The sequence below is a fragment of the Protopterus annectens genome, chromosome 9.part0, assembly GCF_019279795.1.
Source record: "Protopterus annectens isolate FY-2018-M chromosome 9.part0, PAN1.0, whole genome shotgun sequence".
In the NCBI taxonomy this organism is placed as follows: Eukaryota; Metazoa; Chordata; order Ceratodontiformes; family Protopteridae; genus Protopterus; species Protopterus annectens.
The window spans coordinates 176,270,341-176,292,740 of NC_056743.1; the positions used below are offsets into that span (position 1 = coordinate 176,270,341).

A 22,400-nucleotide genomic window follows, 5' to 3' on the forward strand; every position below is an offset into this window, starting at 1 on the left:
ACATTCTCCATTTATCTGGCCAGTGGTTCCCCTTCTCCTTATGTGTGTCTCTTTGTCTTCTGTAGTCCAATCACAGGCTTTGGCCACAGTGGCTGCTGTTATGTATTTGTAATTCTGATGTGAGTGTGCTACATGCCGTTATATCACACACAAGATTGTGGACTTCACACCTCTGAGTGTACCTATTTATCAGATTGTCCATCATTGCACCACTGCATTTGCTGTGGTCCTTAAACGGTTTGTGTTGCTGTATGTTCTTATAAGGCTACATGTAGGCCTAGTTGTCATACCATCACAAACTTGACATCTGGACAGGCCCAAATATGGCAGTCAGAGAAAGGCCCACACATGGGGGCAGGGTGTTAATAATGTTCTGCCAAACATAGACAGTTGGGAGACCGGTTTGGTAATTGCTTGCTTGCTCTTATGGGTATGATGTCTGCTTCCCCACTGTCTGTCATTGCTGTTTTCACATGACCCTTTCTTGTTTTGCAAATAGTTGGCAGGCAAATGCAATGTTAGGACAAGCAGAACAGATATGCAAGGCATACTTGTGCTCCTTCTGTAACAACCTGTGTTACTCCAGGGGTATGACTGCTGGCCAGTGACATGTTGTCAATGCTGACACAGAAAGGTGTCAGCCTTTTATAAACTGGCATTTCACTGACCTTCAGGTACCTGCTGTCCTGCTAGGCACCATACCTCTCAATTTCTGGGAGCCAGACATCTGGACAAAGCCATAAGTAATTGGGGGGATGGGGAGGGCAGAGGCCTAAATACAGGGACCATTTCTAAGTATTGGCATTACAAACCTAGAAAGGTGATTCAATAACAGGTTTTGCATTAGCATGCCTGTTTCTATAGGGTATGACGTCTGACACTACAATCTGTCATTATTTACAGATGTTAGTCTTACGTGATTTGTCAATGAATTGCTAGACAACCACTATTTCATGATATACAGACCACAAATATGCTGCTTAACCCTGGACATTCTGCAATAGGTCTGTACAGTTGGCAGGTAGGGTAGACACTGTGTGGGCTACTTCAAGCTGTTTACTGTCCATATGTGTGGCCCCCTGTTCATGACCTGTCCAGCTTTCCTGCATTAACAGATATTGATGTCTGGACAGTGTGCACAAATCCTACCATAGGTGTAGCTGACATGCAGAATTGTTGGTACTGCAGTTCTTGGAACATGGCCCTGTCAACCACAATACTGTACCTAGGCCACTAGGACACAACAGCTGTGAGTAAGTGCTGGCCACATCCTGACAGTATTAACCACACATGTACGTAGCTCATTGACCCCTGCATGTTGTGGACATGCAACAAGTTATCATGTTAATTATTGGGACAGCCCTGGGAATGTGTGCTCTGCTGCTATTTCCCTACAAACATACATGCTACTGCATTTCTATGGGAATATGAGTGTGGGGGGTACACCTGTCAACTGTACACATTTGCACAGACTGTGCTGGTATTTGCTTTACAGTTTGGTTCCATTTAGCATAGTATTGCACCCTGTCTTGGAGACTAGAGGCATATCACTAAAGACCAGAGGTCAGATTGTAATGGCATACATTTGAGTCTCAGTCTTCTTACCCTTCAGAGCCTTACTACAACTGCAAGACCTGCTGTGCTATCACTGTGTAAGCCTTTTGGGGAGTATTGCATCATTGTCACCATTTATGGGCCTTTGCCAGACATTTCTTTATGGTTTTCTATGGCTGACTTGCTGGGTGAGGTTGAGGGATGAGTATGGGACCCCCACACTAACATCCATGCCTGTGACCTGTGACCCCCCAGTCAGTTGATCTCCCACATCTACTGCAGTTAGATTTGTCACCTTGGGTACTACTGCATAGTGTGGGGGAGCCAGTATTGGGTAAACATTTCCTGGTGTCCCACATAGCTGTCAGTTTGCTGCTGTCCCAGCAGGCCACCCTATTCCCTTGCATGCATGCAGCAATATCATAGATATGCTACCAGAAAATGCTGCTCCATTAATTTATTGTTAAGAAGACTGACTTACTTTGTGCCTGCAGCAGTTGTAAGGATGGTGCTTGAGGGCTGCCTATGTCAGATGCACTTAGTACACTGCCTATACATGGTAAGGTACAGGTAGTGTGATGTGTGTGTGGTATCCATTTTACTGTGTCTGTGAGTCAGAGAGAGGTGTCAGTCCCTGGGTCCCTACAGTGTCAGTGTGTGTGCTATGTGTTGCCTCTTTGCCAAGGCCAATGCATACTGAAAATGCCTCCGTCTGCCTACAGGAGCTGGCTCCGGGGGTTCCTCCTCCGAGTCTGTCTGTGCCTGTGGGGACCTTGGCAATGGTGGAGGGCTGTGTGGCCCTTCCCCGTACTGTTCCTACCACAGCTGTTTCTGCAGGGTCATATTGTATAGCATGGCACATACTATGAACATGTGTGTACATGTGGCTGGAGAGTACTGCAGGGGTCCAACAGATATGTCAAGGCAGTGAAACTGTGACTTGAGCATCCCAAACACATGCTCTATAATGATCCTGGTTTGTGCATGTGCCTCATTATGGCATTTTTGAGTGGGTGCGTGTGCATTTCTGATGGGTGTCATCATCCATGGCTCCAGTTCATAGCCAGCATCCCCCACCAGATGGCCATATGGGATGTCCCCCTGGAAAATCCCTGGTACAGCTGTCAGGAATGCCAGATGTGGGAGTTGTGATAGCTTCCAGGGCTACTAGCACACACATTAATGATAATGCCCTAAGTATTGCACACTACCTGGCAGTTTATGGAGTGAAAGCCCTTGTGGGTTAGGTAGACCCTACCCTGTTCATTGGGTGGTGCTTTGATGTGGATGTGCATGCAGTCTATGGTACCCAATACCTCTGGGTAGTCTGCTACATGGTGGAAGAGGTGCATATTGCTGGTCCTCTCCTCAAGGGTACTGGGGAAGTAAATGTGCTCACTGGCATGTGGTAGCATGGCATCCAGGAACTGGTGGAGTACCCTGCATGAAGATGCCTGTGAGAGCCTCATGATGTTCCCAGTAGGTCTTTGGGAAGTACCTGTAGTTAGTATACTTAAGGCTACACATACCTTGGTATTCACTGGGATGGGTTCCCCTCTGTTGGCTCTGGGTCTGAGTTGAGGCTGACACAGCTTGATGAGTTGCTGAAGTATGTCCCTGTCCACCCTGTAGCACTCTAGTATCTCCAGATCATGTAGCCCCTGGTAGGTACCCTGGGTCTGAACACTCTTCTCCTCCTCCTCAGTCTGGGATGGTTGTCAGCATTATCCTCCTCACCACCCTCAACTTCTAGCACATAATGATGTATCAAAGTGACAGCAGCCCCTAACATTTCCTCTATTAAAATTCCCCTGATTGTGTACACCAATTGTGCAGAGTTTGTGGAAAAAAACAGACTGAAAGGTGTTTGCATAGTTTATATTGTTGTGCTGCAGATGCTGCCTGTATGATTTGCTGACTATGATACATTCCACCTGCCAGCTATATTATTTGTACTTGATTGCTTTTATTCTGCCATTTCCCATTTTTTCCCTTCCCATTTCCGCCCCTTTTAAGCTCCGAGGTGTGCCGTGCAAAGCAGCTGCCCAAATGTAAACAGTTCTGCTATTTCAATTTTTTTTTTGTTTTGTTTAAGACCTGGTGCATGCCGCACAAACCCATTTAGCTAAAGTAAACACTTTTAAGCAGAAATGGCCCTCCTCTGGATGCGACCATGCACCCCATTTTATGGAATAAGTAAATACAGCCTCAGACACACCCCCTTGCTTAGCTGTGCTTAGCTAAGCTCAAATAGAAGTCGTGGAGCTCCAATGTGCTTACACCAAGCATGACACACCCCCTTTTCATGTCAGCTGCTTCTCCTGCTTACACCACTGCCTTATAGCTCCTACACGATTAGTTGCATCTAGACAATAGTCTCCCATTTTGCTATTCAGTAAAATTAGCTCATTTGCATACCCCACTGCCTTAGTCCCTTGTTACACCACTGCACCAGAGCCGTTCTCCTTAGCAACCAGTGTTACCTGTTATAGTTTTGATTCTGCATGCTATATACTATAGTGGCAAATTGCAGATTTCACTTAAAATTGTCTTTTCACAATTTTTTTTTATTTTCTGCATGATTTTGTTTGCGTGCTATTGCACTATGCTTAAACAGCCAAAATCGGCCAAAAAAAAAACTTTGACTTTTATAATTTTGGAACTCTTTTTCATGCCAATGGCCATATTGTTGGCCATTAGCATGCCTAATGATCATAATACATGGTTTATTTTGAGCTGTCATGCCCCCATTTTGATTTTTTCAGAAATGTACATGGTCAGTATTCAAATACATTTCTGCAATAGACACTGCTTACAGAATTGCTAATTCACCTCATTTGCATGGTTTTCTCCAGCAAATGAGATAATTAGCATTACTGAGTAGTGTCCATGCCAGAATACTGCTGGCAGGCTCGTGCACGCCCCCAGCCTTTTTTACTGAATCGCTCAGAGGCCATACTCCGTGCAGAAGCTGCTGCACTATTCTGGAACGGAAAAAAACACTTTATTAAATCCCAGGGAATGTAAATGATCAGAAAATAAATGAATAAATGAATAAATAATAAAAGAATATGCTTAAATGTTTATTTAGGAAAGCAGAGTGTTTTAAGCGACTACCTTCCTCTAGCAGGAAGTAATACTATAATTTAAAAATAATTTATATTGTTGATATTGTCAGTATTGTTGTTGGCAATTCTTATTAGACTTTTCTCCAGTAACTACACTTTTTTTCTCATTGCAGTGTCTTGTAACTTGGCCATTTTTTATTTTGAAACAACCAAGGACAGTAGTAACTGTTTCCACTTAAACTGTCCGGTCATAGAAAGTTGCTTACTGAGGACAACAGCTCATGTAATTTTATATAATATCACAGAAGGTAAGTTTGTTTTTTTATGACTAAAAAGATAAATGAACATCTTTCCATAAAACACACACCTAATGCCCTGTATTTAAAATGACAATGTGAGATTTTCATTTACTTTAAATAACACAGCAACAATGTTAGAATCCATGAGGCTGTAAATAGTTAAGATTTTTGTCTTGACTTGCAATATAGGAATTGTGAAAATGCATTAACAGGGCACACATCTTTAAGCTTACTAACCAAAGCATAACATGTCACCAAGCAATTCTAGTCAATCTCTGTGTAATGACAAAAAGAGAATTCTACTTTACTAATTATGTTGTTTACTGATGTTAAATTCTTTACTACTACCAAATGTTAACTTTAAATGAAATTTCCATTTCTAAATTTCCGGCAACAGTGATAAAATACTTAAAAGCTTACAGATGAATAGAAAACAAAAATAAGAAGCACTTTATTGATTTTTAAAGAGGGTTCTGGGATTTTTAGGCTGATTGTATAGCCATATATTATTAACTTATAACTCTTTCCTGGGGATTCATAAATAGTGCAGCCGCATCATAGCCAACGCAATGCTATTAAACTTCTTAATGTGATGATCGACATTAATTGTCACACATGCATGTGGCCAAACCAATGTGCACAATAAGGAGCTTCTCATAGCAGCTGCAGCACACGCTTGCTGCTGGACTGTAGATAGCCACCTTGCAGCCACAGCTAAATACAATAAGTGAGCAATGATTGCTCACAAGCAATCCTGCTAGTGGATTTAAGTATACACTAGCAATTGTTTAACGTTGATGTAAACAACTGTGTCAAATGCATGTATAAAGAGGGTATTGGGCACCGTATCTAATGTACAGTGTCCTAACGCTCATTAGGTCAATGCCAAATAGTCAACACAGGCAGGAGGTCGACAGGTGTGTGAGATAGATAGTCCCCGAGTAGGTGAATATTTCCTTTTCCAGAGAATTGTGTGATCTTGGAATTAGTATATATAATTAGCAGGGGGTGTGGAGGTGGAGGGGGGCTCGCCTCCCCTACAAAAACACTTGCTATTGGCTTACCCTGCCCTGGGGTAATCCTTGGAGCATGCACAAAAATGTTCTGAGTATGTTTGATATTTGGATGTCAATCTGTAGGGTGTCAGAACACTGTACTCTCAATACAGTGTCCTACACCCATATAAAGAAACACAGCTGCTGGAGCTGGTGTTGAGATCACTAAGAGAATTCACGGAGGGGTTGAATATAAATGTGAAAAGTGAGTTGAGTAACAAAGCATTAGATGGAAATGTAGACCACAGAATGTTGATGATATGGCTGTGCTATAAAAGTGAAGTATACATGAAAGATGTAGGATATAAAATAATACTGTAATATGATGTAACAACCCACAACATACCTGACAACAATACTATGAATGTCATTAGAAAGGAAATATATGTTGTTACAAGGTGGGTCATTGCAGAAATTTAGTATTCATGTTGTACTTTCAGATATCAGGGTGTAAGGTGTTATAAAATACATACCTCTGAAATGTATCACATGTGCAGGCAGATTCCAAAAAAAAAAAGAAGAAATGATGATTCTCAAGGGAACTGAACCCAGAACTCCCACACTATAACATGTTATAGTGTCACATTATCAAGGGGAGCTACTGCAGCAGTCATAGTGCAAGTGCCCTATAACATATCACTCCTCCATGTATAAATACACAGATCAGTCAAAAATATATCCCCCAACTTCTCATCTCAACAGTGACAGAAGAATACAGAAAGATAATTATATTAGATACTGCCAGTGTCTCCCACATAATATGCACACTCATTTCAGGATGGCTCACGTTCAAGGGAATGTAACACATGACAGCACTAAGAGAGAAATACTCATGAATGAAATTGAACCCTGCGTATGTCACTAATATAGTCTAGACTACTGTATTAGCGAGGCATACCCTAGAAGCAGTGGTAGCAGAAGGGATCGAAAAAAACACATTTCAGGGAACTGGAACACTTGATAGCAGGACAAACAAAATGTACAGACCTATGTTTGAATCCAAGACTTTCCTAATAATATATTAATCAGAATAATATATTAACAAGGTGTGCAATGGGAGCAGTCATCAAAGAGGTGACTGGAAAATACATTTCAGGGAATGGAACATTTGATAGCAGGACAAACAAAATGCATATACCTAGGCTCAAACCCCTGACTTTTCACAATGATATTGAATATAAGTTAAGCTACAGACTAAGATGTGCTGGAGAGGTGTGAAAATACAAATATCATGGAAATGTTAGAATAGTGTTGAGGAGTATAAAATGAACATCAGAAAATGACATAATACAGAGGGTGTGGGATTAAAACCCATCATTCATTGTACCCATCACAGCATGAGCTGACTGAGGCATAGGATCTTTCAGATGCATATTATTGTGTTAATGCATTTTACACTTGCATGGCATATTATTAGAATACGATAGTTATATTTGTTGCATTCTACAAGGTAGACCATCATGGATTTGAATCCCTGCCTGCCAAAGCAATATTTTGCATACTAGTACATTAGCAAGTGACTCCACAGAAGAAGTTATAAAGTTAAACTTGCACACATATTTCCAAAGAATGCTGGAACACTGTGGAGCACTATAGCAATAATAACCCATGGCTGGGTGGCGGTAATGATGGATTTACCCATGGTTGGTGAGGTTTGGTCAAGAGAGCAAAACCTGAGTGATCAAGCAAAGCCAACCATGGGTAAATCCAGCATTACCCACACCCAGCCATTGGTTTAGTGTTATTATACAATGACATTATTTAATAGAAAAGTTACATAATTTTCTTAAATAATGTCTTTGTATAATGGCACCATGGTATTCTTACATTTTTTTCTGGTATCATGGGGATTTTTTAATGTACATGTGCATGCATATGAAACATAAGTTCCCATGCTTATGCAGTACATCAGTGCTTTGGAAAGGAAGCAATGGAGAAAGGAAGATCTCTGTTGCTTCTTTATTTATTTAGTTTAAAAAGTTTGAAATTTGGACAGTTCAGAGGTATGAGAGAGACACGGCAGAAATACAAGAAAAATCAGATATGTTTCTTTAGTTTTGCATAATGTACCTGTTTTCCTTGCATTTCTACCTTGTGTCTCTCATACCTCTAAACTGTCCAGATTTCAAATCTCGTTCTTCTTGACCTGTTAGCTCAAGAAAACTGGAAAGCTGTAACATATATTAATAGAAGAAGGTCCAGGTGACCAGTCTTTTTTTGATTGGTATTGCTGGATTTTACAACAGGAACACTGGTTGGGTTGACCAATCAGCATGCATGTTTTTGAATGTTAATGGCCAGTCATTGTATAATATAATATAGCATGTTCACAACATTTAACAATCATGGGCTCAGAATTCTCACAGTAATGTACTGGCAAGCTATACATCAAGTTATGACTACAAAGACACTTGAAAGTTGTGGCAATGCAATTATTGCCACTCTATGTCACTACTTCCTTATATCACCCATTAGTAGTCACAGCATTTGTGTGACAGAAGCTGGGATTTTAGCCCATTCAAAGGATTTTTCCTCAGTGTTTGCTATAAGACGAGAAGTACTATTCCTCAATGCATAGCCATGGACACCTATGGTACCCTCCTGCCAACTGTTGCTCAAATTACACTGCAAATAGATGTTTAGCATAGGTGTGGCACCCCCTTTTTCCTCTTGCATGTGCCAGATATTGTTACCAGGAAGTTGGTGACTAACAAGTCACTATTACATTGTGACTGTGCAATACTGTAAAACTGAGTATTATTGCACAGCATACAGCAATAAGGGGATCAAAACATACCACCTACTGTACTGACAGAGTACACAGTAATAACTTATGCATATTATGCAACCCCTATAAGTGTTGTACCTATTTTTTGCAAGGTATAGATTGTTCATCACACTGCTCCAACACACACCTCATTGTAGTTGACCACCTGCCTGCCTGCCTAACGCATAATCTCTTGACCTGTGTAAGTAGCTATTGACACCATAGAAAAAGTTAGATCACAGTTTTCGGAAAGCACAAATTGGAAATTATATAATCAACAGTGTGTGTGTGTGTGTGTGTGTGTGTGTGTGTGTGTGTGTGTGTGTGTGTGTGTGTGTGTGTGTGTGTGAATGTGAATGAAATGGACATGGTTAAAAGGGACTACAGCAAACTCAAGTAAAAAACTCATATTACATCACATCTGTTCTGTAAGTCATTACTGCATTGCTACAATGGACATCACATATCTAACTAATATTCTTTTGACCTGTATACCAGATAATGATGCCACAGAAGAAGTGATATAGCAACTGTTAGAAGGCATACATTGGAAGGCAGTCTTGAAACAGTGTGGAAGACTGCAATCTGTACAGTGTTAGACACCAGTAATGGGTGCATCATAAACTTCCACCTACCTCACTGACAATATGACTATCATTGTCTTGGAAGAGAAGTACTTACTAGGTTTAAAATGAAAAGTGTTTTTTTATGATTTTTAAGATCTGCAAACATCTGAGAGAGATGTATTTCTAACACAGAGATGTTAAATTCTGTTAGTTTCTGTTTTAGCCTGGGAACTGAAGTCAGGTGACAAAAAGTGATGTCATCCAAGCTAACCCAGCAGTAATATTTGATACTGATTTAAGAACTCTCTTAGAGAGAGACTGTGCATTTTGTATTTTGTCTTGGACCTAGCAAGAACATCCACTCATCATCATCACCATCTGCACTTGCCTTACTGTAAGTATGACTTAGGGTATAGTATCTCTTTTAGATATAGCTAGGAATATAGTAAAGATTAGTTTAAATGTTTTCTGTATTTATCTGAGACTGTTCTGCAATGCTGTTTTAAAATATTTCCTGTGATTTTGAACTCTGAAGTTACTGTATTGATTTTACTGAGTAGTTTCTTGTTCTTTTATTATTTATTATTAAATATATTTAAACCTATCTTTGTGGCTGATATTTGTGAGACATATTTAAGCTCTTAGAGTACTTGCATATGTATTTGGTGACACTGTACAGGCCACTCCTAAATAGCATTGCAAGTCTTGGTCAGACTACCATTTGAATTAGTAGCATTACACAGTAGGATTGGACACCCTTTGTAAGGGACATCTAGTAGCTGATAAGTAGGGATTGGTGGCAGTGGAAACTGCCTTATAGTCTGGGCAGAAGGGGGCATAGCTAGTAAACCTGGCTACTTGGGTAGGGACATGAAGCACTGGTTGGACAGAGAGGGTGCTGGATATCTTGGCTTGGCCCCTCAGCTGTGATCTTAACCCTATAGCTGTGCCAGTGGGGAGTCTTATTGGGGATCTGGAGAAAGAGGGAGAAACCAGACCCAGACTGACTGTAGTCTCTGTGTGCTCTTAAGGGAAATTGCACTTTACTGTGTGTGTACTTGTCATCTCCTGATGTGTACGTCCCCTAGTTGTGCCAGTGGTGAGGATTGAGGCTCCTTGATTACTGGGCCAGTGCAGTGAGGTCACAAGGAGACCCAGAAAAATCTTCATCTCCTCCTCCTCTTTTCATCACTGCTGTGCTCTAAAAGGAGTACTACCATTCCCTTCACCAGACATAAGTGTCTCCTTCAAAGATGACAGGAAAATGGGACTGAATTGGTGCCCAAAACAAATATCATGTTTCCCATCCTTTCTGCAGTGATGGGAACTGTGCAGAATCACATCTGCGTAATGCATGACAAAAGAAGTATAATTTATGTATTGTGCTGTTATGGCTCCAGTGACACTGTAAGATGTGAAACATGGCACTCCTCCTCCCATCTGTTTGCTGCTGAAACTACATGCTCAGCAGTGAGTTCAGGTTAAGATGGCTAATCATGGGATAGAAATTGCATTTATCTTGACAGATTTAGCTTCCAGAGCATGCAAACATCATAATTCACAAATGGATTTGTACAGTCATCACAGTGGCTGTTTCTGACTACTTCCTAGACATACCACTCAATAACTAGTATATAAACTTCTCAGGCAGCACACATTTGAAGGATGTTTGGCAACATCTGGCTTTACCAGAAAGGCTCATCCAGACTCTGCTACACTTTGCTGTGAAGGAAAGGTTAGTTTGCTGTTATATTTTGTATTTCTGTATTGCCTTTCTATATTTTGAATACTGTAGTTTGTTTTCTTTACCTTGTGTTTTGCTTGCATTCTGTTTAACAGCATATTAAAACTTCAAAAGAGACCACAGCTCTCTCTGTTCTGAGTCAGGCAGAATTTTTCCCTCCCTCCCACCCATTTAAGTTGTCTTGTTAAATACCACTGTCTTTCTAGTTGCCCGCCTCTTATGTTAATCTGGCCATATATCTCATTTCTCTCTACTTTCACTGGCTTATGTGAGTAATCACAAAACCATCACTTTTGAAATCCCACCCCTTCAATTATTTAAATTTATTGGCCATCCTACAGTATTTCATAGTACCAAAATACAAAAGTAACCACCCCTTTCAGTCCATCTTGCTGTTTTAAAAATAGTAACTCTCCACTAAACCTTAACTTTTTAAACAGGTAAAACTCAAGTTACCTACTTTCATATCTAACTTCTCTAGTGCACACTGCAGAGTGCATTCTTCTCAATCTTACCTTTAAGCATCCCTGTTACTAGCACTTTCTCTAATACCTAAAAGATCATCTCTACTTGACTCCAAGTAGACTTTTCTCTATCTGTTAAACCTAGCACTTGCTCCTACAGTACTTATTACCTTGATACGGCACTCTTATAGATAGCACCCCAAAAGGCAAACCCCATTTCTCGGTCACTCACGTCCCCGGAATCTCTTTTAAAGTTTTTTGTCTAGTCCTTCTAGCATGTCGAGGGATCAGTTGCTAGTGTCCTCTCCTGCTCAGCTGGTGAACCTGGGAATATTGAGGCAATGTTACAATTGCCTCATGTACACAGACAACCCTCTCCTCCTCCCACAAAACACAAATACATGCGAGAGATGCAACTATACGGCCAAACTGGAGGCTGAGCTCTCTCAACATAGGACTGGCAAGACCAGTCAGGAGGAGAAGGTTACCACACACACTATAGACCCAGTCTCACATAGTACCATCACAACCTCAAATCATACACATAAACACACAAAGACATACTCGGCTCTGATCAAAAATCTACCAAAACAGCAGAGGCCACCAAAGCAGACACCCAAACAACCACCACCTCAGAACACAACACCTGCAACACATAGACCTCACAGTCAGAGTGTCAAACAGTCACAGCCCTTAAGGCCAAACACAATGCCAGACACACTAGTCATTGGTGACTCCATAGTCAGACACACTGCCGTCCCGCTCACCAGACTGAGTAAGGAGAAGGTCACAGTAAGCTGCCTGTCGGGCGCTAGAATCCGCCACATAACGCAAGCACTCAGGTCTCTCAACAGCAGGTACAAATATGACTCAGTCATTGTCCACGCTGGTGTAAATGACCTGAGACGTACCTCCTTGGACTACATGAAAAGAGACATTGAGGAGCTCTCTGATTATGTAGCCCAGGCAGGTATGACCCTGACCTTGAGCAGTATCCTACCTTCACCAAGAATGATGCCACAATACAGAGATAAGATGATCAGCTTTAACAATTGGCTTAAACTCTGGTGTCATTCAAAGGGGATCCAATGTCTGTCTGCCTGGGATGACATGCTGGACAAGCCACGCTGCTTCGCAAGGGACGGCTTGCACCTGTCACCCTGGGATTCCGGATATTGGCAAAGGCTCTTGCCACCCCATAGTGCCTTTTTAGGCAAGGCTCAAATTCTAAACCTACCACCCTAGAACACAAAAAGGAAAAAACTAAGGGTAATGCTGCTCAATGCCAGAAGTCTAAATCTCAAAATGCACGCACTCGAGGCCCTTCTCAGTATGGAGAACATCGATGTCTGTGCAGTGACAGAAACCTGGTTCAAGGCTCCTGAGAGCACCCCAGCACTATCAGGTTTTACCTCTTATCATGCGTTCCGCCCCAAAATCCGGACAATACCAAGAAAGGAGGGGGGGTATCCATATTCATCAAAGACACCCACACCTCAAGACTGGTGGCAACGCACGATGCATCGGAGACCATCCAGGTGCAATTAACCATAGGCAAGACTGCTCTGCAAATTGTAGCATGTTACAGGCCACCCTCACAAACTCAGGAACCTCACATGGCCTTCCTGAAAACACTAGACGGGATAAATGTATCACCAAACACCATCATATTAGGTGACTTCAATTACCCTAATATAGACTGGGAACACTATTCAAGCCCAAACACCCTAGCCCAAAAGTTCCTGGAATTCATAAACTCAAATGCCATGGAACAACTAGTCACCATCCCCACAAGAGGAGAAAACATACTTGATCTCATCATCACGAACATGGGAGCACAATGTTCAACACCGGAAGTATACCCCTCACTGGTGAGATCAGATCACAAACTAATCTCGCTGGAGGTCCTCATCCCACCACCAACTGAAATAAAAAAGAACACAGTAAAGAACTTCTCGAAAGCCGACTTCACACTTCTAAAGACTAGTGTGGTCTCCTTTAAGGCCCGCGAGCCGACGGAAAACACTACTCAAGCCGCTGAATCACTTACAAATGCCTTCTACCAGCACCTGCAGGACTGTATGGATAAGGCAATCCCAAGCAAAACAAAGACTCTTTGTACCAAAGGCAAGCGTCCACTCTGGTGGACCCCAGCCATAAACAAACTCTACAACAAAAGGAGGAAGCTACTACAAGATAGAGCAAAATCCTTAAAAGGTAAGACACCCTTGATCACTATAAGTAAAAAACTAAGAGCTCTCATAAAATCATCCAAAGCAAATTTTGAGAGAAAAATAGCTAAAGACTCAAAAGACAATCATAAGGCCTTCTTTAGCTATGTTAGAAACCTGGGAGGAAACTCCCAGATATGCTCAGAACTAGTTCAAAATGATGTGAAGATTACTGATCCTACAGACATTGCCAACATACTGGCTGACAGGTTCAGTGCAAACTTCTCCCCTCCCCAAAAGGAGAGATATCTATACCAAGCGATTGCAGCCCCCAAACATCTCCAACGCCCAAGTGAGAACTGCTCTCTCCAAAGCAAAAACACAGCATCCATGGGACCTGATGGTGTCCCCGGCTGTGTGCTCCACGAACTCAACGAGGAATTAAACCCACAGCTAGGACAGCTGTTTAATCATAGTCTTACCTCTGGATACGCACCCAGGAGTGGCGCACTGCAACTGTGGTCCCACTTCACAAAGGCGGTGCCTCCACCGACCCTGGAAATTACCGCCCATTAGCTTGACAAGCCTTATCTGCAAAGCCATGGAGAGGATCATAATGGACCTCATAAATAAAGACATAGGGAATTTGCAGACTTTGGATCCATCCCAGTTTGGCTTTGTCAAAGGCAGATCATGCCTTCTAAACTTGGTTGACTTTTTGAAACAGTCACCAAAGCCATTGATGAGGAAAGGCAGTCCATACAGCCTACCTCGATCTGGCGAAGGCCTTTGATACAATACCCCACTCGGGTATCATTGAAAAACTCATCAGCTTAAATGTTAATCCATACATCACAAGATGGGTTGCAAACTGGCTGAGTGACAGAACCCACAGGGTCAGAGTTGCTGGCGCCATGTCAGACTCAAAGCCTGTCACAAGTGGTGTACCACAGGGCTCAGTCCTGGGCCCACTCTTGTTTGGCATCTACTTTTCCAAGTACAAGCAAACACAGGAGGGTTATGGCTGACAAAGTTTGCAGATGACTGCAAACTGGGCCATAGTAGAAAACACATCTGACACAGATATCCTTCAGAAGGGTCTCACAGAAATGGATAACTGGTGCCAGAGCCATGGCCTAAAGTTAAATGCCAAAAAATGCATAGTCATACCCTTCGGGAAAAACAAGGTTACCCCTAGCTACCAAATAGGTGGCAATCCACTGAGTACAGAAGAAGTTATCAGGGACCTGGGGACCCAGGTTGATAGTAGTCTGTCATTCGACACCCATGTAGCTAAAGTAGTTAGGAAGACCTTCTACATTGCCCACCTTATCATGAAGGGATTCTCATCTAGATCAAGGGAGGTCATAGTCTCCCTATACTCATCACTCATCAGACCAATGATTGAGTACAATGCCCCATTCGAATGTATCTGACCCGACACTTGCAGCAGCTGGAGAGGCCACAAAGTTCCTCACCAAAAGGATAAAGGGTCTCAAACATCTGTCCTATGCTGCCCGACTGAAAGAACTCCAGCTCTATTCAGTCGCCACGCTTGCTCAGAGGTGACCTTTGCCTAACATACAAGGCCATGTCAAACCCAGATTTGATGAATATGCTTCACCTCAAAAATCTAGATCCGTCAGAGCCACAAGGGCGGAGACGTAAACCTCGACACGGCTATTAATAGGACGTGCTGGAGGGATAGATTCATCACCCAAAGACTCCCTATGCTGTGGAATAAAATCCCGGTATATGTGAGGCAGAGCACCTCGCTGGCCTTGTTCAAGAGAAATCTTGACCAATGGATGGGAGATCACAGATATACCCCAGGGATTACCTCAGTGTCACTGCTCAACAGAGGCACAGCAAAATAATGGGTATAGTTCCCCATACTAAAGGGGTGGCGTAAGCCACAAAACTATGGGCTAGGCTTGTAAATGCCCTCGGGCAGATAGCCTAGTATGAACCTATGAACCTATGAACCTATGAACAGTAAGGGAACTGCAAAAAGAGTAAAGTTCAACAGATTTAAACAGGGGATAGGAACTCTCCACATATATTACAGCACAATTGTACTTCAAACCTGGAGCATAATGAGCGTTAGAAGGTGTCAGAGTTCAAATAATTATGTCAACTTATGGTTGTATCATTATTGCTTTCTGGCATGCCTCGAGTTTAAGCTCATGCAAGCAACAGTGAGAAAAATCATTGTTGTGGCTGAAATATTTTTCTTTAAGTTTTTGCCAAAAGATGATAACTGTCATTTATTGTTATCCATCTATGCTTGCCACTGTTGTTCTGTGCTGAACATTGCTCAATTTCTGAACAAAATATATTTTTTTATTCTCTCAGTCTTTTGTGTGTGTGTGTGTGTGTGTTTATGTGTGTGTGTGTGTGTGTTTATGTGTGTGTGTGTGTGTGTGTGTGTGTGTGTGTGTGTGTGTGTGTGTGTGTGTGCATGTATGTGTGAGTGTGTGTGTGCGCGCACATGTGTGTGTGTGTCTGGTGCTTATGTCATTTTGCATCATGCTGAAGATCACTAAATATAGCATTAGCTACTTATGTCACATATGTTTTGACAGGACGTGTCAGTAACACGCATTGCAGGTTATCAGAGTAGTGTACAGATGAGGGCATCACAATTAAAAAAGAAATGCTCATGACAGGACTCAAACCCATGCGTAGCTCAGAGAAAGTCCACCAAACAAAACATTAGACAGGTGTGCCACATAAGATTTCATATGAAAGGAGTATAAAGATGTTCATTGTAATGCATTACACTTAAAGACTGGAAATCCTATTGTATAACAACAGCCTACCCAAAGTGGATTAGAACTGTGCATGCAGTACACTGAAATGGAAGTCCCACATCATTATTAACATGATACATGATACTATTATTAATTATTAATTATTATTAACTATTATTATATTAACATTGCTACATGGAAGCTGTGACACAGAACATGATCACCTTACACTACTTTTATGTTGTTTTTAATCTCAGATTTGCTTACTGACACACAACAATGCTAAACACAGGAAAGAAATGGATGGCAAAGTCTTAGTTCATGTATAGGAATTCTTTTTTTTACCATAGGAGGTGAACTAGCATTACCTTCTGTTCAACAATGGCCAGCAATGGTGTTTGAAGCCAAACATTGTGCAATGTACAGAAATATGAATTTCATTTCATAAGTCATTTTTGGACATTTGTGTTTTATATTTATCTGTTTTTGACCTGATTACAGTTTGGTAATGGGAAGACATGACAGAGATGGCAATTGGAAGACAGCAGAATGTGCAGCAAAGGTTAGACTGCCATATTACTAACATGGAGGTAGTGCACAATCATAGTGACAGGTTGCACTTTCAGGTGCGACACATGGCAGACCTCCATCCCTGCACAGAGAATATATGCTCAACATCAACACCAGGTTGAGACTGGTATTGATAGAAGACCACTGTTGTGAACATTCCACCCACCTCACCTCACCTACTTGTGCAACACATGGCCAATATGTGGACAGCTCTACTGATATATTATCAACACCCAGAAGCATAGCTGGCTCAATTAGCACCCTGTGCTGGCACTATGACCCAGTGCCCCATCCACTGCAGTTTATACCTGCCTGCATGGAGCACTTCAACATTCATGTTTTAGTTAAAACAAAACAAAAAATTCTAAAACAAAACAAAAATTATTTTTAAACAGTAGCAAACAGTTGCTACAGTTTATACCCTACCTGCACAGAGTGCTACAGTCCTCATGTTTTACTTAAAAAAAAAATCTTTTTAAACTGTAACAAATGCTTACTACAAATGTAGCAAATAGTTGTTGCAGTTTATACCCTGCCTGCACTGAGCACTTCAGCACTCATAGTTTAATAAAAAAAAATATTTTTAAAAAGTAGCAAACAGTTGCAGTTTATACCTGCCTGCATGGAGTACTTCAGCACTCATGTTTTAGTTTAAACAAAAAAAAAAAATTAAAACAGTAGCAAACAATTGGCTACAGTTTATACCCTGCCTACATGGAGCACTACAGTGCTCATGTTTTAGTTTAAAGAAATGTTTTTAAACTGTAGCAAACTGCTTGCTACAAATGTAGCAGATAGTTGTTACAGTTTATATTCTGCCTGCATGGAGTGCTACAGTGCTCAGTTATTAGTTAAAATATTTTTTTTTTACTTTTAAACTGTAGCAAACTGTTTATTACAATGTAGCACACAGTTTCTGCAATTTAGACTACACACAGAGTGCTACAGAGCTCAGGTTTGACTGCAAATTCCATATCGGCTTTTAAAAGCTGTTACTACATTAAAGAGATATTGGAATCAGCTGATCTCACTCCCCAGCACTTTGCACCCAGGGTTGTTGCTCCTCTCACCCCACCCTAGTTACACCACTGCCAACACCTAGAGGTTGGAATCTCACAGATTAATGAAAGTGTGACACTATACACTTGTAGAATGTTATTTTGCTGTATTAATAGCGTTCACAACTCTATTTCATGTCTACTGCTGAAATGTATTTTTAATACTTGAATGTGTGATAGACCTTTTCACCGTGTACATTTTAGGAACATGGCTCTTTAAGAACTAATCTGCAAACATACTCAAAATGAGGTACAGTTGGAAGTTGGAAGTCTGGAAATTTCTCACTCCCTGCTAAATATACTTCCTGCAATGCTCAGAAGTCACTGCAGGTACTCAGGCATGTGCACAGCCTCATGTAGAACTCTGCACATTGTTCACCTGGTTAGCTTTCATGCAACTTGTGTGATTCAGGAATGATACTGAGTTGGGAACTAATTAACATTCAAATTGTGTCCAGAGGAGGGTAATCTATACAATATAAGTGCAATGTGGTACAGGGATCATCATCACACTGTGCAAGACAAATTACTTGTATATGCCAAGAAATGCATAATAGTGTCCTTCAGGAAGTCATCCACCCCTGGTAACTATCATATTGACTACAACTATGAACTGACCCAGTAGTCAGGAACTTGGAGACACACATGGACAGTAATGTAGCCTTTGACCACCACATATCTAAAGCAGTGCTGAAATTCTTTTATGTTGTGCAACGTATAATGAAAGGTATGGCATCTAGGTCTTAGGAGGTCATTGTTCCACTGTATTCACCATTCATCAGACCTATCATTGAGTACAATGACCCCCTTGGTATGTACCTAACTAGGCACATCCAACAATTGGAACATCAACTCATCAACAGCCTGAGAACAAAGAGAGTAAGTAACATGTCCTCAAAGCCCTATCCCTGTCTTCTGTCTACAGGCTGTTGAGGAGAGATCTATACCTGGGATACAAACACCACCAGAATTATCCATTCTAAAGACTTAAACCTCGCCTGTGATATAAATAGGATCTACTAGAGAGACAGATATGTAACCCAGAGACTACCCCTTCTCTAGAACAGGCTCTCTATCCATGTGAAGCAGAATTCCTCTCCAACACAATTCAAGTGTAACTTGGACAACTGGATGGAGAACAGGAAATTCATCCCTGGTTTGGCATCTATGCCTCTAATGGGAACAGGTAGCCTGTAAATGTTTTGTCTCCCAGGCCCTTGCTTGTAAATGTTTCATCTGCCAAGTCCCTGCTTACACTTATCAAGGGTACCCAAACTTGTCAGAGACACGGGATGCATGGCTAGTCTTAAAAAGGCCCAAGTGGTTGTTAGGCTAGTACACACCTATCAACCTATGAGAAAGTACTGAAGAAAGTTTTGTTCCTACGCTATAGGATTGTGACAACGTTAAAGTGTGTGTTACTTGTTACACCAGCTTTTTTGGTCAGTGTTAGTATTTATGTGTGCTGTGTACTTACTTGTATGCAATGCAAAAGACAGTTTACCATTTTCAGTCAGGATAGCCAGATTATTATAAGTTGTTTGCAGGGATACATCGTTCCTCATGTGTACTGGCTGCAGTAGCATGCCAGTACAATAAACTTGTTTGCTGTGTGAGTAGGCTGCTGTGTGCCATTGTACTGCTGATACAATGTGAAAGTTTTTTTTATTGTGTGTGTGTGTGTGTGTGTGTGTGTGTGTGTGTGTGTGTGTGTGTGTGTGTGTGTGTGTGTGTGTGTGTGTGTGTGTGTGTGTGTGTGCTCGTGTGCGTGCGTGCATGTGTGTGTGTGTGTGTGTGTGTGTGTGTGTGTGTGTGTGTGTGTGTGTGTGTGTGTGTGTGTGTGTGTGTGTGTGTGTGTGTGTGTGTGTGTGTGTGTGTATGTTGTAGCTATTATGCTTTGGAGGTTGTGTGTCTGATACCTTGCACTCATGCACCTGTTATTCTTTTATTGGGGGTGTAGGCCTTAGGACAAATAGAAATGACAAAGATTTTCATGTTGCTTTTTGTGGATACAGTTGTACTGCTGTCAGGTCCTAGGACACAGTGGCTTATATGCCTATTAGTAGCATTTTCACAATATTGTGATGACCACTACATATGTAACACCATGGCTGCTAATTTAAGTGGTTTCTATATCAACAGGGATATGCCTAAGACACATGCAGCTAAGGGTAGATCCAGCTGAAAGCCTTAGTTTACTTAGGCTTAGAATGAGATGGTAGTACAGGCTCTCTGTCTCCATGGTAGATGGCTTATCACATTGTAAACCACTGACAAGCCTTCCTGTGACCATGTCTGGCAACAGGCTGTTAATGAAGTAAATGAGTGGCCAGGGCTGCAACTATGATATGACATGGTCAAACACAGTTACATGATTCACAGTTCCACAAACAGAGTGGAGGCCTTGGCATGGGATCAGAGGGCTACAGGTGGTGGGTTGTCTACTGTACCACCACTTACAAAGATCAAGAAGCTCCTGGCCTCACTCAAAAGGCAGTAACATCTCTTCACAGTGCTGTATTGGATGTCAAGCAGAAATGTATAGACCCCAGGGGATTTCTACAGGTGATGACTCATGTATGGAGCCCTATCTTTACTATATCCCCTATTTGCAGCTGTCAGTCACATTACCAGTTATAATACCTATCCCACTTACTCCATATAGATGCATTGGGCATCGAGGTGCACCAACCACCTGCACAAGGTGTGGGCATGGTTACATTTAGTGATCTTTGTTAATAGTTGCAATAATATCACTTGCATGTGCAACGTTGTGCTTGGGCATATGTTTTGTTTAAGTGTATTCCCAGGTGAAGCATTGTTTAGAACTAACACTGTTGTACTATCCCCATCTGATGTTAGAGGATCCTTGATCTCTGATGATGATGGTAAGGATGAGAAAATCTGAGGAGGCAGAGCATATGTCAGACACAGGAAGAGTGACCAGTGACCCATCACCCCCTCAGATTATGGGCACAATCTCCCTGCCTGTGCAGACTTATGACACACTACCATCTTAGAGTGAACTGATTGATGAGGACCCTTTAAATCAGGGAATTGTGAAGACCTCATGAACAGACATGACAGAATCTGTCCTAGCTATTGATGGCAGGGGGTTCCACACAGGAGGGGTGGTAGCAGTGCTCCCAGGAGTTATGGTTACCTCCCTGTCCCTGAAGATGATGGGCCAGTAGCTGCCACATAATTTATATGCAGGGCCATCATGGAGGCTCAGGTGAGTTCCACCAAGGCCTCACTAGAGATTGTGAAGGTCATCTAGGCACTGCATGATGACTTATGGGACTGCATGAGCTGTGTTTGTGACTCATTGGCAAGGACGAATGACACATTGGACTGTGTAGTGTCTGTTCTGGATCATCTGTCAGGAGCAAGGGGCTGACTTCAAGATCAGTCATCTGTCACATCCTAAGATGTTAGCTGACCTGGTTGTGGATGGATGAGATTCCACTCCCACAGGGGTAACGCTTCCACTGTCACATTGATTCACATTGATTGTGGGTGTGTCTACACCCAGGAGAGGCCGTTCCCATGGTTGTGGTCATGCTGACGCCTCCTCCAGCATTTATCAGTCACATTCAGTTAGCACTTTGATATCTGTCCAAAGTTATGGGACAGCTATTGCAACTCCTGGCAGAGCCAGTTCTTGTGAGCAGAGGCAAGTACAGGAAGTTAAACCCTATGCCATGACTGCCTTGGACCAGTCCTTTATGTCACAGCATAGTGCTGGCATATGTGCTGAGGCTGTGTCCATGCAGACCCATCCTCACACCACCATTGCCCATTCCATATCCCCCACACAGTCACCAGGCACTTCTACCCATTAAATACCCATGTTAACCCTCTAAATGCTAGCCATAACTGCACTTATTCATTTTGTTAGACCTCAGCACTCAAACTTACACACTTCCCTGTCAAATGCATGCACTCTTCTACCCTCCCCCCCCCCACACCTGTGCAAATGATGAAAACAATGCCTTGTTCTTATAACAGTCTCACCTGGGCTGCCTATGTTTGATGCACAGAGTAGCCAGCCTATGCATGGGTAAGCACAGCCTGGTGTTTTCGTATGCATTATATTTAATATCTGTCTCTGCTTAGATCTTCTATATTTATGTAGTAAAGCTATAAGCAATGTGCTGTCTCTTAGCTAGTGCCATGGCATATTGCACTTGTTTCCATCTGACATGGTCATCCCCTACTGCTGGATCCTCATCTGACTCCCTGTATGTGGTCCCTGGTCATCACCACGCTGCTCTATCTGCTTCTTCAGTATTATATTATGTAGAATGACACAAACATTAAGAATTTTT

General features: G+C 41.9%; 1 protein-coding gene across 1 annotated transcript in view; it reads left to right on the forward strand.

Moving 5' to 3' along the window:
• MANSC4 (MANSC domain containing 4) overlaps positions 1-22,400 on the forward strand; it is a 240,779-nt gene that overhangs the window by 121,902 nt on the left and 96,477 nt on the right. Inside the window, exon 2 of the mRNA XM_044082714.1 lies at positions 4,796-4,930. Within this exon, the coding sequence (XP_043938649.1) occupies positions 4,796-4,930 (135 nt within the window). The remainder of the gene's footprint in view (positions 1-4,795; positions 4,931-22,400) is intronic.